Genomic DNA, 18,007 nt, shown 5'->3' with positions numbered 1-18,007 from the left:
TTAAATAAGACAAGCCGATAATTTAATCGATTCAAAAAAAAATTCTCTTATTTTTCTCATTTATTAAATACTTTTTAAGGTATTTAAGTAGTTGGGCCAGCTGGTTTAAGTATTTGGGTTGGGCCAATTGTGTTTTTTTTTTCAATTTGGACCATTAATTTAGGTTAAAAACATTTAAAAAATGCAGTTCCAACAGCAATTCGCTCTGAAACTATTTTAACTCCTTTGTTGTTTTGTTTGGACCGATATGTAAATTAATTTTCGATTTGATTGACGAGTTCAATCCATTTTAAGGTGGGTCTGGATGAGCAGTGAGGTGTGGTACGATGCGTCTCACGCTACCGTATCTAATCACACTGCCACTGTTGTTTTTACACTTATTGCAGATAAGTACATCGCCCATTCAAACCCACCTTATGCAACTTAAGACCTCGAAACACCCCTAATATAGAGTCTAAGTAAACTCATTTGGAGGTATAAGGATATCTATAGTAACTATATTCTACTTACATGCACTTGATCATTTTCAGCCCATCTTGGACTCAAGAGTGACTGAAAAAAATGAAACAGATACTAAAAGTGTTGCATGATGGACATGGCAGTGGCATCTTGCATTCATCGATGACCAGACAAACAAACCTATATATATATAAAATATTATATGTATATAGTATGCTTCATTTTACTGAGTTAACATAAAACTAGTCTTGAATTTACCATTGTCATTAGGAGAGGTAAAAACATTAAAAAACCCCACCAAAAAGTTAATGTATTTTCCCACATTTTCTACTAAGAAACTGAATGCCTCCTATTTCTAGATGGTGTTGATTTAGCTTCTTCAGGATTTGCAGAACCAAGACTCTCTGATGAATCTGAACCACTGTTCTCACCTATGGCTGCTTTGCTTGACCATATCTTTGTAAATATCCTCTTTGACTTCATTAAACCTTTCATTTTACTAATGGCGGCCGCGTTGTCAACGTTGTTTCTATTATCTCCGCGGTTTCTCAACCTTAAGGCAGCCAGTTCGGGTTTCAGAGCCTTCAGCTCCTCGGTTGCAGACACTGAATCCCAATCTTCCTCCGGATTAGTTGGTGCTGATCTTGAGCTCCCGTGAGATCCGCCATTTGGGTTTTTCAGGGATTTGGGTAAGTCAGGAGTGCTAGTTCCGGATGAAGTGGCAGCAGCCCCCCGGAGTTGCTCGAAAAAGAGAACCTGAATGACCACACGCAATGGGAGCCTCTCATTTTGAACAGCATGCATACATGCATCGGCTGATAGTTTCTTGCAGTCCATTAACTTGCATATCCTTTTCTGCTCGCTCTTGCTTATCCATGGGTGCTCCTGCATCGAAACAGCACAATTCATGTAAATGCGGATTTGCTATGCGTGGAAAAATACAGGTTTTGGCAAGATTCTCACCTTAAGATACATGTCAATGGCTCGGTAAAGCCCGTTATGAGTAGGCCGAGAGATGCAAGACACTGTTTCAGCAAGGTCTACAAACTTTGACAAGGGTAAGTTCGGATCCTTTGCGATTTCAGCAAGGTATGCATCTATCAACTTTGCCACAATCAGCTTGGAAGCATCTGTTAAGATTCCGGATCCTTGTATTTCCTGAACCTCGTTTTCTTCCGATTCATATTCAGCATTCCGATCTTGCATCAGAAACTTGTTCACTATTTTCTTTACCATATCGACATCATACATTACGTCTTCCCTTTCTGCTGCTCTTATCAAAAGATCATTCAGGGAAGCCTCCTCAAGTTGTTGTCCTATTTGTCTCACCAGCTGTTCCCGAGCCATTTCTCCTGAGTCAACTATGATAGCTGCTTTCAACAACTTAAACAAGAAACTGCAAGATACACTTCCTTTCTCTGCAGGCAACAACCAGACGATAGTGTCAACCGTTGATCGATACTTTCCAACATCACGAGAATGGATTACACCCTTACTGAAACCCGGCAACCTTCGATAAGAATAAGCTTTCAAAGCATCTCCGATAACTTCATGGGATTGTATTCCTTTGGTTTTAATACTCATTATAACACGCTTATATAGATCGATTTCAAGTTCACACAGATCCTCAACCCACCAGTCCTTTGGCACTGGTCGACTTTTGACACCATTAAAGTTCGGATCATTCCCGTTTTCCTCTGGGAGCTTCTTCCGGTTATAAGTGTAGGACCAATCAACCTTGGAATCATCAATACAAGCATTGGTAGCTATAGCATCGACGCATAGACCGGCCACCTTCAATTCATCGGATAACGGTGACAAAGATTTTGTAGTCTGAAGAACAATGATCGAATCCTTCCAGCTGTGGACAATGCTGGAGTTGAGAAAGATATCGATCTTATAAATTAAGTTCCCTTTTTCAATGGTCTCATACATTCCTAAATACTCAGCTGCACATCGAGTGGCAAAGACATTGTAAGCATTAAGGTTGACGGTCATGCCATAACAAAATTTGGCACATATCTCAAACACAACCGAGCCACCAGGAATGTCAGAAATCTGAACTTCATCGCAATTTTGTTCGTTACCACTTGCAACCAGCTTCTGTAAGCAGGCACTTTTTGATAGAAGGGGAAACTGCATATATGTTCTTCCATTAATCCCAAAATCCCAAATGAACTTTTAAGACTATAAACAAGCAGAACGGAGTCATGCTTGCTCAATTGAACAGGTCTAAACCAAATATGAAATGAATGCATACCTTGTGCAGATAAAACTTAACATCCCCAACAGTGACTGCAATGTCAGTTGCTAGCTCACTTGCTACATACCTGAACAGGAGCACGTAAGCGTAAAACCATCAGAATTTTTCAACACTCACACGGGTTGGACAAAGGCTAGATTAAAAAAGTTAACCATAGAGCTTGTAGTAAGAGTTTATATTCAATTCGAACAACATCTACCTTTGGTTTTAAACCTATTACAATAGGAAAGCGAAAACTCTTTGAATTGCTCTACGCAATACACGACCAGTATGATACAGAACTCTATGCATAGGCTATAACTTGACGATTACCGGATTTATTTAACTAATAAACGATGCATAGGCTATGCACAATCAAAGTTGCAGAAAGCATAATGCATACATGAGGAACCATAGAAGAAAGATAAAAAGTGAAAACCACATAAGGTTTAGTCAGATTTAGATGATCCGTCACTTGGATCAGAAGATACTCAAAAAAGGGCTGTCGATTTTTTCTCGGAAAATCCTAAGCAGCAGCAAATTAGTCATTTTTGTGAGGAAAAATAACAAATGAATAGACTACAAAAAGCTGCAAATCACATCAAAACATAAGCCAAAGACCGATATTTGACATCATTCCAAAAGGATTCCTAATAGGACTATGCAAGTCGAAATGAACAAGAAAGCAATGATCTTATGGAAGATTGAATACATCAAACAACATATAGGGTGACAATACGTTAGATTTCAAATAAAGGGTACCAAGAGATCTCACCTCACGTTATTCCCATCACTTCGAAAGGTATCCGGTTTTGATCCAAGCTTCATAAACTTCATATTGTCAAAGCAAACAGGATCCCTTTCCTTCCCTGTGAAATCTTACTCAAAACCAATCACCAAACAATCACAGCAACTCACATAACCCAATAAAAACATTGCCAAAAGCGGTAAAGAATATAACACCAAGTGTGGGGAATGGGGACCCAGCTTCTAAATTCAACCAGCTTTTTCAATGGCAAGATGGGATTTTTGAGTAATAAATTATGAAAAAAGTTGAAAGAGAGCCATGGAAACATTTGTTTCCTTTGTTGATGGCAAAGTCCACTGAGTCCGGGCTAACTCAGTCAACTCAGGGGAACATAGATGACAGACCCTTTTGTACTAAATAATTCCCAAAAACCAGAGTTTCAAGCTCCAAACATGGCATATAGTAATCAATATATAGTTTTAAAAGCAGCATCTTGGTATCAGAAGAAGAAACCACCAAAACGGTAGACAGCAAGCATCTATTTTTATTATTTTTTAAAGTATGGGAATAAATGAAAAAAAAAAGAGATCAAAATAAACAAACATGAAGAATCAAAACATCAACTACCAAATAACAATATCAATCTGAGGAATCCACCAGAGTATATCACACAGAGATCTAAGTTATAAAAATAACAAGTTGTTAAGATTCAAAAGATCAGATTTTTAATATATTTAAAAAAAATCCCAAAACCCCACCACATGAATGAGAAAATGGGAAAATGGGAAAATGTTCATAAATCATATAATTAAACTTGGAATCCAAGAAGAGTGAAAAGCAATCCCCCAAAAGCCACTCTCCGTGTAAACCCCAACAATATCCAAGACCCTTGTATCAAATTCGCAAATCCCATAAAGAATATATGTATATATATATAGCACCTTCACCATTGTAGCAAAACAAGAAATCCCATTTTAAGAACATAAAGACTTAAATGAAAAAAACAGAGCTTACCAAGATAATTTTTTTACGCCACCACCATTGCAACAAGTGTAATAGAACGTTTGAACAGTAATTATTTCGTCACACAGGAACCATGCAGAGGAGCATTTTGGTCAATTTGAACAAAAAAAAAGTACCAAAGCCCAAGAAAGTAAGGAAATTTACATTAAACCCACCAGTTTTTTGTACTCATCAGGTTTTAGTACCTATCAAAGTACTATCTTTTTTGAAGTTTTTGGTCAAAAAAAGCCAAGCTGGTTGCTATTCAACACAAACCCAAATATTTTAGCTTTGTTGTTGTTTTGTGTAAATTTTTGGTTTATTAATAATGGTGAAAGAACGTAGATTTAGTTTGGTTTAGTTTTTGGGGTCGTGGTATTAACACAGTCAACATCTCTAAGCTCAGTTATGTACGCCAAAGCTGACACTCTCAGCTTATAAATGGGGCTTCTCTTTTACTCTTTACTTGCGTCCTAATTAACCTATATTGTTCTCTCTCTCTCTCTCTCCTATTACCCTATGAACTGAATACATTTGGTAAAAAAACCTCTTGGTCCCTCTTAATTCTGATATTTAGTAAATTGGTCTCTCACAAAAAAATTGAAACAATTGTACATATTTTTATTGGTATAAAAATAAATTTAGTCATTACAGTTTTCACATTCTGCCAATTTGGTCTTTATTTAATAAATTTAGCTCGTAGTCTTTACACGGAATATATAAACATTGATGGATAAATTTACTATTGCACCAATCAAAATTATATACAATTGACGAAAAAAACATGATTAATTATCATTAGTTGCTCACTCTCAAAATTGACAATAGCTAAACTGCTCTACTTTTCTTTTGAAAAAGATAAATTTCCTTAATATCAATATCGAGAGGTATCAAAGAGGTCATTTTACCTATAAATTTTATTACAAGTTCATGATTTTAATCCCAAAAAAAATGAAGAAAAGATATATGGTCCCTTTCACTGTTGAGAAATCATGACTAAAAGAGTGGGGTGAAGAAGGGAAAAAAAAGTTGGTTTTTTTGATGGAATGTCAAAATCTGAGTGCATGAGAAATAATTGTGAAGCCCAATTACTAAAGATAGCTTCAAGGATTAAAAGCATTATAATCAAGAATGTGTGTAAAATATAAGCTATCTCTAGGATTTAATTGTGAAATCAATAAAAAAATTTGTATCAATTTTAATTCAAAAAAATTTGTGTAAACATAATACATGGTATTTTTCAATTACAAGTAGTGAATTTTATGGACAGATTGTCTATTTTAAAAACAAATCTGGGTTTATAAACATTATTTTATTGTTTTTAGAATTAAATTAGTATTGAATTAACAAAATTATTATTATTTATTCGTCTAATTCAAATTAAATAAATTAATAAAATGTTATAAAATTTAATTTAACCAATTTCGGATAAATTCTTTCATGCTTCCATAGAAAATAGAGTTTCAAAAGAATATTTAATGCTGGTACAAGTGAAAATGAATTAAAACAGACAAAGTTCAATTATAGCATATTAGGTCAAGTTTGAGGTCTGCTAATAGCCTGCAATTTGTTTAAATTTCGATTCTTTCAATAAAAAATTATATATTTAAAAATTATTTTCATATGTGTCAAGCATAAATTATATATAACTTCAAACAAAAAACACAAAATATAAATAGGAATTTAATAATATAATTATTAGAGGTAGTTTGGGTTGATGAAGGCAAAAGAGCTATACAAGTGTTGAAGTTTTTCAATGGGCTAATTGCCCTTTTAGTCCTTCTAAAATTTTTATAATTCAATTTGATTTTTTTAATAGAATATTCATGCTTTGCGCTTCCCAAGAACTTTGAATTTTATTTTGACTTCTAAACAAAAGTTTCTGACTTCATCCCGATAAGTTGGTAGGGAGGAAGGTGATGATAGATTGGGAGAATAGTTTAGCAAAATAATAATAGTGGCTCTAGTGATCATACCTCTTCTAAACATGTTTGTTGGTTGAGATATACCCCTTTTTTTTTTGTGAAAATTTAAAAAATATAGACTTAAAAAGTTAGACCCTCAAAGGAGTATCTTCAAACAATCTAAACCTAGTCTTCTACCGCGAATTATATTGACTAAATTATTTGCAACTGTGTTTTTTTTTTCAGAGAATATGTTGAATCTTTCGCTGCTTTACCTTTGTCAGGGTCTGATGAATTCTTCTTATTATAGTTGTGTTCAAAATTCTAAAGACACCTTCCTGAATAGCAGTAGTAGCCTCAAGACTATCTGTTTGAATTAAGACACTTTCGAGTCTTCTATTTGGGATAAGCTTTAACCCATCCAATATACCCCAAAGCATCTGCCAAACCCAATGATCTATCTATCATTTTGATCACTCATTAAGCTTCTTGTTGTAGCAAGTCCGTCATCCTGCCTAACTGTACTCTTCAACTTCTTTGACCTGATAGAATTGTACTCTTCAACTTTTTTATTGATTTAATCATTTGTTTGTCATTAGTTATTACTGTGAGGTTTCGATGATTAACTGATAATTTATTATCTCATGCCATAAATTTATTTATAAGAATCAGATTTTTTTGATACGAGCTATTGATAATAAAAAGGTGTGTAGTTGGAAGACTTCCATGAGAAAAATGTGTGGAAGAATTTTGATTTATGAACATAGAAAAAGATGCTCATAACTACAAAAGGATGCTTCCTACATCTACATGCCTAATTTTGAGCACATTGCATGTATCATACTTTACGAATTTCATGTTGAGTTCAAATAAATATTTTCAAATTTTAATTAAAAATAAAAAATTTCATGATTTTTATATAAAAAGATGCCAATTTTAAAATTTTAAATTTGGGTTTTTATGGGTTTTTTTCTTTCAAAATTTTGTATATGAATACGTGCAACTAAGTTAAAAATAATATTTAATGTTTTTTATTGAGTTAGTGTCACCGTTTAATTTGATTCCAATTTAATGGAGAATTTATTAAAAAAATATTTATCGTATAAAATCATTTGAACTAGACTTATTCATGGGTTGGGCTACTCGCCCAGGCCCGAAGGTCCACCTGAAATTTAGGAGAGTTTGGAAAAAATATTAGTTCTGAAAAATGGGCTTGGGTAAAAAAATTAGGCCCATTTAAAATATGGGTTGAGTTCAAGCTTGATAGTTTAAGTTTATAATGCTTTATATTATGTTATTTTTATATATTATGTAAATTAGGACACATTTAAAAAATAAACATATACTAAATATATAATACTACTCTACTGTAAACATTAAAATAATGTTAAGATGACTATATAAAAAATTTCAATAAATAAAAATTGTATAAAATAATTAACTATTAAAATAATATAATATAAAAATAATTAAAAATAATATGAACGGGCCTAAAATTGGCTTGAGTTAGTCTTTTGCAAATATAGGCGAGTTTGGGTAAAATTTTAGTTCCAGATTTTGAGCAAAGCTGGGCTTGGGCAAGCATAAAGCATATTAATATCATGTTTAGATCTTGCCCGACCCATGAACACCTCTAATTTGAACTCAAAACATTTTGATTTTTAATAACTCAAATAATCATTTAAAAAATCTTGTAAATTAAATTATTTAAATTTTGTTACATAAAATATTCACCCACATCTTGAGTGAATCATAATCTTGTGTAATTTTTACTCAAAATTAAATATTATTTAATTTTAGATTAATGTAATTTTTTGGCCTTAAATTTAGCAACTAATTAAATTTTAATACTTTATTTCTTTTATCGGCTTTAATATTTGAACTTAACAATTTCCCCATTTAATCATGAATAAATAAAGATGAATAGGGCTTCTAACATTCTTAACTAAAAGCCATGCAGAGCCGAAAACCCATTAACCAAACCCTTCGTTTTAGCCCAATTTACAGTTCTGTTTTGTACTTCCTCTAGTCTTTCCAAGTTTTTGGCCCAAAGGCATTATATAATCTTCATTCTAAATTAGTCCTTAAACTTTAAAATATTTTAATTACAACCTTAAAATTATCGAGATTGTATTAATAAGGTTATTTCGTTACTAAAATAATTAGTTTAGCTGTTAAATGATATGTCAAATCGTATGTGATATAATTTAAAACGAAAAGTTAAAGAAAAATATATATCAAGAGTAATTATTTGATACATCACCTATGGAATTTTCTAGACTCCATAAGTGGGCTAAGGGTATGACAAGTATTATATTTATTTATATTTATATTTTTTATTTTTTATTTTTTACTACACCCTATAAGACACTTGTCACGTCTTAAACCCGCTTGTGAGGTTCAGAAAACCCTACAGGGCGGTGTATGGTATAATCTTTCAAAAAATATTGTAAAAATAGATTTCATAAAAATCATAGTTTTAAGGTTTTCGAAACTTTTACAAAAACTTTATTGCTCATTATTTTTTTCAATTTTACTTCTAAAAGTTATACGATCTCATTTTACTTTTCTTTAATAAAATTATTTTAAATTACGGCACATAAAATTTGACATATTATTTAACGGTTTTAATAATTGAAAGATCTGATTGATATGATAATCAATAATTTGAGGATGTAATTAAAACCTTTTAAAGTTTGAAACGTCAATTTAAAATGATGATCAAAGTTTGAGGAATTTGATGTAATTAACTCGAACTTTTTATCACATTTTATTTATGTATTCATCATATTATATCGGTTTTGATTCTTCTCCTTTATTCAAAATTTAGATATAGTTTATATATTTTAATTTAGCCTATTTGTTTTTGTAATATCATTAATAGCCTCAAATAAATATTATTAACTATTTGAACTAGTTAATTACATTGTAAAATGCAAAGAATAAATTATATCAAATTAATTTACAAAAATAAATCTCATATTTAAGCAAAGTAAAGGGTTTGAAACTATAATTTAACCACTTGTATTATCGTTTTCCCAAAATCCATATCTTTATCTGTTTATATTGAAAATTTAATTGATAACAATTTGAGTTCGATCTCTAAATAACCCTACCCTTATCCTTTATCCACATCAATAATTATTTGATGCATGATTAATGAAAATTAAAAATTTCATAAGTAGTCTTACAATGATGGCCATTTTTTAGTAAATTTAAAAGTTTAAAAAATAAATAAATAAAACACTTGACACTTTCATATCCTACAATTATGAGAATTATAATAATCCTATCAATATATAGATTTATTTATTTTTCGACTATTTATGTATCAAATAATTATTGAAAGATTAAACTACTTGATCTTATAATATAAAAGTTGCCATCAATCCTTATACTATGCATTAACTGTGAATTTAGGTCTTGTGTTTTTAATTTGATCATTTATAATTCTTATGCTTTTGAATTTTAAAATTCCAATCATGACAAAACGATAATTATTAATGTCGAAACCATTTTTTTGAAAACAAAAATAAGTTATCGACTTTAAAAATAAAAATTGGAGTCGCCACCGATCCTTGATTGAAGTGTGATCGGCTCACCTTAAAAACGATTTTGGTCTGCGAAATTTGAGAAAACAGGTTCGGGAGTCAGTTACGCACGAGGAAGGGTTAGCACCCTCGTAACGCCCAAAAATCGGTACCAAATTTGATTATTTTATGTCTTGATGTCGAAAATTTGAAAAGAGTTTAAATAAAAAAAACTTAACTCGTGAATGAATTAAAATGATAAACATTCTTATTTCAAAGAAATAAAACATCACACCGAGTGAGTTAGGGCACAATATTTTTAAATCTTCAAAATCAAGTTCATCTTTGGTTTTAGAAATTCTTATTTCGAGTTGATAAAATGTCATGACCAGTAAGTTAGGACCCGACATTCTTGGATTCCCGAGAATAAGCTTTTATTTGAAATCTTTGTGAATTTATTACAAAATAAATACTTGGCTTTCTAAATTCATCGAAAAATGATCACAATCCAGTAAGTTAGGACACGATCTTTCTCGAGAACCATGAATGCCAAATATTTTGAAAATTTAAAAACGATTTTAATGCTTTGACGAAACCAAAATATATTTTCTTTGGAGACATGATAAAATGCTAATGCATATATATATATATATATATTCAAAAATCATGAAAATGAATTAATAATAAAATATATATACATTTTAGAAATAATAAACATAAAATGTATAGATATAATATATTAGTAGATTATAAAAATATGGATATATAGGTATATAAAAGAAGAATGCAGAAAATATATTTATTATAATTTTGGAATAGTGAATGTATATATATATTATAAAAAAAGTATATATATTCAGATTATAAAATATATAAAAACTATATAAATATTATAAAACAGAAATATATGTACGTATATATATATATATATAAAACTAAGAAAAATAAAACAATAATAAAATATATAAGATATGGATATGAATTTAAAACATTTAAAATGTATATATATATATATATATAATAAGATACATATGCGCGTGTATGTGTATAATAATAATAATAATAAAATAATAGTATTATATAATATAATAACAAAAATAACAGCAGCTTAATAACAATAACAATATTAACAGACTAATATATAATCTAATTTGTAAAAGCAAATACAATGGATTAAATTTGAATCAAAACAAAATTAAAAACACAAAATCAAATTAAAGCAGAGGATGAATTTGCAAAATGCGTGCAACATGGACGGCAAAAAGGGAAATTAATCCCACCCTTCCAAAATGTTGTGCAGCATGGGATTAAAAAAGAACAGATTTAATATGTCATGGAAAAATTTGTAAACAATAAAAACAATGGTTTTGAAATAATGAAAAACATGAAAGGATTAAAAACGTAAATAACCCATCAATGCTTAAAACCCATTTCAAATCTTAATTAAAATCCTTATTCCATCTGCAACTTCAACAGCCACATTCATCTTCTTCTCTGCTGTTTCAACTCCACTTCCAATCGGCCACAACGACGACGGCGCCTCGATGGCGCGCTGCCACCGGTAAGAGCTGTTCCCCTTCTTCTTTGTTTCTTTTTGTTTTAAAGAACAAGAAAGAAAATAAAGAAAACAAGACAGTAAAAAAGAAGAAAAAAAATGGAACCCCTGATTACCTTCAAAATTGCTTTTTTATTCTTTTTCTTCTTTCAAATATCTCTGTATACAATATTTTTGCTTCAATTTCTTGTTTTTTATCAACTCTCTCAATAATTTTCTGATACAAAAATGTAAACCCCCTATTCTCTATTTCTTCTTTTTTCTCCTAATTTTCGTAACCCCCTGTTACTTTTCTAGCCCTCCTTTTTATTTGCTGTTGTTTGTGGTTTTGTTGCAGGTAGAACGCGAGGGATCACTGAACGTGGGTGATTGCGACGTGGGGTGATGGGGTCGTTGCTGCAGATGGAGAACGTGCGAGGATCTGCGGTTTCTGCTTCCATTGCTGCTAAAACACGTTGTGGGCTATGGCTAATTTTGGGCCAATTGGGCCAAATGTATTTGGGCTGTTGGTTTTTAGTTTGGTGTATTGGGTCATTGGGCTTTAAGATTTTGGGCCCCGGGCAATAATTGGGTATTACAATTAAATTAATCAAGTTATATTATTTTTAAAATCTTATGCAGCAAACATATTATTACCTGCACTTAGCCAACTATTTTCACACACTACCAAAAAAAAAGGTTAATGAATTTAACGACTATCATTAGCGTCAAAACTTAAATTTCAAATTTTGAAAAATATAAAAACTAAGAATGACCAAATTGGAAAGGGGTAATATAATATTTGATTGTTGAACTTGGCAATTAGGTTCACTCTGGCACCTGTATTTATTTCCACTTTGACACTTGAGTTTAACAACTAAAGTCCATTTTGGTCTTTAAACTTAAGAAATATAAAAATTTGATGATGTGGCACTATGAGATTGTGGCACATGATCACTTGAAATTAATAAAGTTATATAAGTTTACAATCAAAACCAGATTAATGGTTGAACAAGTTAGTCCATTAGTTCCTGATTCAACCAATTTGATGATTCGATCGTCATATTAACAATAGTTAAAAATTCATAAAGATCTACAAAAAATTAAGGAAAAGAATATTACATCGATCCAACATGTTCAACTATCGATTTTGTTCCTTTTCTTTTGTCAACTTCAAGCAACTTTTGAGTCAATCAATTCAACCTATTTGTTGGAACCGTTATATAGATCAACTCTCAAATTATTTAATCCGATTTTATTTCAATAACATTGGTCGCACCATTAACTCTTGATCCTATCAAATTTAGATACTAAAATAGAATTAGATGACAAATTCAAAGACCAAAGTGCACTTATAAAATTCGAAAAATACCCAAAAATGAATAAAATTATGAATTTAAAAAGCGCAAAAGGCAAAGACTCTTGGCAGGGCGTAGACAAGGGTGGCAGCCGCATCCTATAGACTAGAAAAAAATTATTTAAAATTTTCTAAAAATAATAAAATTTTAATTTAATCTTTTAAAAATTATAAATATTATAAATATTAATAAGTTTATGCCGCTAAAAGTAGTTCGGACTTCACGGCTATCTCTTCGCAAGAAAGCGAACCCTCTCTATCAAAAATGTCGCAGGCTTCCAGGTGTTACTGCCTCCTCCTTATCTGTAAAGTTACCCCACAAGGAAACTATTTAGACTAATTATAGCATCCCATGGGATTAGTATATATGGCGCTGGCACTGATCATAATATGCCACGCACATTCGATGTGGGATTGAATTCGTACAAGCATACAAAGACCTTTGAGTAAAGAGAGTTAAGGATAGGCGTCACACTGGTTCTTAATTTACGTAGACAATTAGGACAGACAAACCCCGTCCAGAGTTAGATTGTTAACTCAAAAATTTTGAATTATTTGAGTTGATAATTTTTATTTTGTAATAAAAAAACATTTTAATAAAAAGGTGAAATTAATGGGACTTAAGATTGTATTAGTAATAGTTATTATATAGATAATTGGTAAAAGATCTCCCTAGTCCTTCTCCGTTTCAAAATTAAGCAAATCAGTCCTTTTAAAAAGCATTGAAGTAATTTAATCTCTGTCAATTTTGGAAGCAAGCAACTAAGGACAATTCATCATGATGTTAATGTTTTTCTTCAGTTGTGCATAATTTTGGTTGGTATAATAATAAATTTAGCTTTTGATGTTTATATATTTTATTAATTTGGTCTTGATTCTAAAAAATTCAACAAATTTAGCCTCAACATTTACACATTTACAAACATATTGTTGGCTAAATTTGTTAAATCATGAGCAAGTTGATAGGATGTGTAAATTATTAGAGCTAAATTTGTTATTATACCAATCAAATTATGTAAAATTGACGAAAAACATAAAAGCCGTGATTGATTGTCCTTAGTGAGGAAAGTTTAGAAATTTCACAAATAATAAGAATTTTTGTTTATACTATAATTAAGATTAGATGAATATTTTGGTGATTTAAAACTCGTATTTATGATCTTTTAAGGTAAAAGTGTCATGGAGGCTCTTCTATTAGGAGTGAGATTTTGTCATTTTACTCAAAAATGAGCAAATTAGTTCATATATGTTAGATTAAAGAGAAAATTGATCATTCTATTAAAAATTCTATCTATTTTCATTGTTAGAATTTGGTCCCTATATGTCAGCATAAGGTATATATGGCATGTCACATGTCATTGTCTAGTTATTCTATTAACCATATTAGTTTTAACAATATAAATGGATTAAATTTTTAACAGGAATGATCAATTTACTCTTTGATCTAAAGTGCAAGGACTAATTTACCCATTTTTACTAGAAGGGGCAAAATACAATCTGATTCTTGAGACAGGGGACCTCTATTGTACTTTTACCATTTTTTTATCCATTGTAGAAAAGTCAACTTATCAGACCATGGATAATCTTCTTTTCATTAACTTGATTAAACAAGAAACCATTATAATTAATTATTTAAATTATTCATAGAAAAACTAGTATCATTTTGGTGGAGTGGCAAAATATCACTTGGCTTAAATTTGGTAAAAGTATTAAAGAAATCCCTACATTAAGATTTGGATTACATTTTTTCCTTTATTAAAATGAGCAATTTATCCTCTATAAGTTAGATCAAATATCAAATTGGTATTTCTCTTAAATTTTCATGTATTTTACTATTCAAAGTTAAGCAGATACACATGACACATCACATGTCATTATTCGATTATTCCGTTAACTACATCAATTATTAATAATATAAATTAATAAAATTTTAAGAAAAATTTAATTTACTTTTTAGTTATTAATTGTAATTAAATTATCCATTATTTTAATAAAAAACAACAAAATATAATCTAACTTTAATATAATTTTTACCGCTTAAATCTCATTAGAAGAGGTATTATATATACAAGGTCATGATGATCATTATGATCCATTGACGGTGACATTGCCAGCCACGTGCATTGAAAAGCATGTAATGGAAACCCACATGGAGATGATGGATATCTAGGCGGTTTCAACTGTTAACCATCTCATTAGATCCCCTAACATGGGCCGGCTGCCTGGTTTTCCCTGTCTGTAAAACATAAAACCACCACCACCTCCGCGACTCCTTGTCCCTTGCCTGCTGTCTCTTCGCTGTTTCACGCGGCATTCACTTTTGCCTTGTTCTTAGCTTAGCTCTCTCCACCCCCATTCCAACTAAGGGCTGTTTTGTAGGAGATTGAAAAAATTTAAATCAATAGAAAATTAATTAATTTTTTTTTATGTGTTTTGGTAATTTTAAATAAAATAATAAGTATAAGAGTTAATTTATTACTCACTGAAAAATATTTTCAATTAATACTATTTTATTTTATTTATTTTAATGTTATATAATCCCGCTAAACTTTACATTTAAAATTTAATTATTGTTTAGAAAAATAAAATATTTAAAATTAATTTTGTTTAGAAAAATAAAATATTTAAAATTAAGGATATATTTTTATAATTTAAAATCTATATTCATCAAACAATCTAATTAACAAATTTAATTTATATAATATTTTAATTTTATTTCACTGTTATTTTAATACTTGAATTTTTTAATTTAATAGATAAAAATATATACGTCAAATATTCATCGAATCACCTAATTTTATTTAATTTAAAAATTAAATTAAATATCGAAATTAAATTTAAACACTAAAATAAAAAAAATAAGATACCAAATTAAATATTAAAAGAAAACTTATATATATTAAGCATTTCTTCAACAAATGAATCAATGGAATATACAACAGTAGAGGTCACAAATAATGAATGAATTCACTCTAAAGAAGATCAAATTAATAGAAATCCCAAAAATCAATGGAAAAAGAAAAACATAAATCCCAAAAATAAATGAATTCACTCTATGTTAAATTCCTATAAACACTAATGAAATTAATGTTGTGATAAAGAAGCTGTCATAAAACGCGGTTTCTTGGTCGGCAATGGACTTTCAACCTCTTGCTCTGTATAGATTTGACTAAATCTGCTTCCATCTTTGATTTCCAACTCGCACAAAGCGGGCAAGTTTAGGTCAAAGTCAAAGTCGACACAACGGGTTTGGCTCAACGCGCCACCGTCCGACACCGTCACCCCACTCAAGCTGACGCTACTGCTCTTGTTGTTGTTGTTGTTGTTGTTGGTGGTGGTGGTGGTGGTGGTGTTTCCTCCTTCGTAGTGACAGCGTTTGTGACCTCCCAAAGCTTGGCCTGTAGGGAAAGACTTATGGCAGATCGAACACTTATGGGCTTTACCGTTACCGCCGGTTTCCCCGCTGGCGGTGGTACTGCTGGTGGTGATGGACTGATTATCGGGTTTAGCATCGGTGGAGGATTTACGGTGGCTGGCTTTATGTCCACCTAGAGCTTGGTAAGAAGGGAAAGCCTTGTTACAAACACTGCACTTGTAAGACAACTTCAAAGCCGCTGGTGCCGGTGCTGACGAAGACGAAGACAGACGATGGTCATCGTTTCCACCGTCTGTCACGGCGTTTTCAGTGGTGGAACCACCACGAGCTAGCATGATGAGACAAAGAGCAAGGTACTCCTCTTCATTCGTCGGCGGTGGTGGAGGCGGCGGAGAAGAAGAAGACCCGTCGTCGCGTTGTCGCTTTGAACGCTTGCCTTTCTTCCATGTATCGACGTAATTGTTGTCGATGTCTTCGTACTTGTTGCTGTAAGGGGCAGTCGCCATTGTTGGAGATTTCAGAGCTTCAAGGGCCATATTTATCTTCAAATTTCCTTCAAATCAATCAAGTGCAAGAAAACAAAAGAAAATTTTTAAGTGATAGTTAAAATTGGTGTGAGTTAAAGGGGTTTATATAGAAATTGTAGGAAGAAAAATCCGTCAACTAAAAGGAAAGGAGGTGTGTGGAGACTGAGCTTCTCTATCGGCAGATTATATATGACTTCTTCCAAGTCAAACCATTGCTACGCCAGCTCTTCTTATCACTTTCCTACTGCTATTCTACCCACATTTTTCTAGGGTTAATTTCATAAAAACGTCCCTAAATTTGTTTTCATATTTTAATTTGGCCCCTAAATTTCAAATCATTCTAATTAAGTTTTTAAAGTATCAATGTTGTATTATTCAACTCTTTCCATCAATGCAAATGTCAGTTTAGATGCTAAACGGTAGTTAAGATTTGTCATGGAACATATTTAAAATACGTGGATCAAATTGTAATCGTGTGTATGTATATCACATCAACAACTTGAATATGACGGTTAAAAGATATAGGAGGGCTATTTCTTTTTAACACTATGAATCCAAGCTGTTAATGCAGTAGGTACACACATGCTTATAGTTTATTTTTGAGCTAGCATTTAAGTGACAAAAGGCTTTATTGATAAGATACTATTATTTTTAGGACTCAATTAGAAACTTTTAAAGTTTAGAGACAAAGTCAAAATATGAACCATGAAAAGAGAACGTTGTTTCCCTCCCTAACTCCTAAATAAGAGGATAATGCGTTTCATCGCACTCGAATTCACGTTATTCTATATTGATAACAATACTCATACCAATCGAGCTTAAACTCAATCGGTAATAATATATTTTTTAATTACATCAAATATAAACAAAATATTAAATAAAAATCCAAAATAATGGCATATATTGCTTACAACTACAAATCATGTTTGCCTTCTGATTGAAGAAATCACTTTTGCCACAAGTTTTTATTAACAACACTCCTCCATTTCCTTCTTAAGTTCTTTATTCTTTTATTTATTTATTCCCTAAATATGCTCCACGTTGAAGGCTTATAGGCCAAACAAGAATATTAAAAAAATAGATTGAGTGCCCATAACTTGGTGAAAAGATGATTGGTTGTAAGACAGCAGCTTGGCAATGGTATCGTCTGTTCTGCCGTAACATTCCTGTGTTTCGGTTTTTTGGCACACTTCAATGTGTGTTCGGTTGGCTGGCTGGCTTTGCTTTTTTGAGTTCTAGAAAGACACACACACAGCTAATTCCTTAAAAGGGAATCCATTATTTAGCCACGTGTGTCACTCTAACACCCTTCCTCTTATTCTCTCTTT

At 31.3% G+C, this 18,007-nt stretch overlaps 2 protein-coding genes and 1 long non-coding RNA gene across 5 annotated transcripts; 1 reads left to right on the top strand and 2 right to left on the bottom strand.

Annotated features, from left to right (window-relative positions):
- Positions 1-624: 624 nt before the first annotated feature.
- Positions 625-4,728, bottom strand: LOC105795182 (BTB/POZ domain-containing protein NPY2). 3 transcript variants are annotated; one of them, XM_052628674.1, is made up of 5 exons: positions 4,464-4,728; positions 3,477-3,579; positions 2,720-2,789; positions 1,423-2,595; positions 625-1,344 (listed from the first exon to the last, which is right to left on the bottom strand). In XM_052628674.1, exons 2-5 carry the CDS (start codon positions 3,536-3,538, stop codon positions 790-792), a joined length of 1,860 nt encoding a protein of 619 aa, XP_052484634.1. In that variant the 5' UTR covers positions 3,539-3,579; positions 4,464-4,728; the 3' UTR covers positions 625-789. The 3 variants fall into 3 exon arrangements, with proteins under 3 accessions (XP_052484634.1, XP_012480153.1, XP_012480152.1); XM_012624699.2 differs by having other exon boundaries at positions 3,477-3,570; XM_012624698.2 differs by lacking the exon at positions 4,464-4,728 and having other exon boundaries at positions 3,477-4,414.
- A 6,569-nt stretch (positions 4,729-11,297) lies between these two features.
- On the top strand, positions 11,298-12,051 carry LOC105795190 (uncharacterized). Its single transcript, XR_001134215.2, has 2 exons — positions 11,298-11,446; positions 11,778-12,051. It is a non-coding gene; the product is annotated as an uncharacterized LOC105795190 (long non-coding RNA).
- Positions 12,052-15,647: 3,596 nt separating this feature from the next.
- Positions 15,648-16,833, bottom strand: LOC105795187 (zinc finger protein ZAT10). The gene has a single exon (XM_012624707.2). The coding sequence runs from the start codon at positions 16,686-16,688 to the stop codon at positions 15,861-15,863; it is 828 nt and encodes a 275-aa protein (XP_012480161.1). The 5' UTR covers positions 16,689-16,833; the 3' UTR covers positions 15,648-15,860.
- Positions 16,834-18,007: the final 1,174 nt, after the last annotated feature.

Source organism: Gossypium raimondii, chromosome 3 (assembly GCF_025698545.1).
Source record: "Gossypium raimondii isolate GPD5lz chromosome 3, ASM2569854v1, whole genome shotgun sequence".
Lineage (NCBI taxonomy): Eukaryota > Viridiplantae > Streptophyta > Magnoliopsida > Malvales > Malvaceae > Gossypium > Gossypium raimondii.
This window is presented reverse-complemented; position numbering and strand designations above follow the sequence as displayed.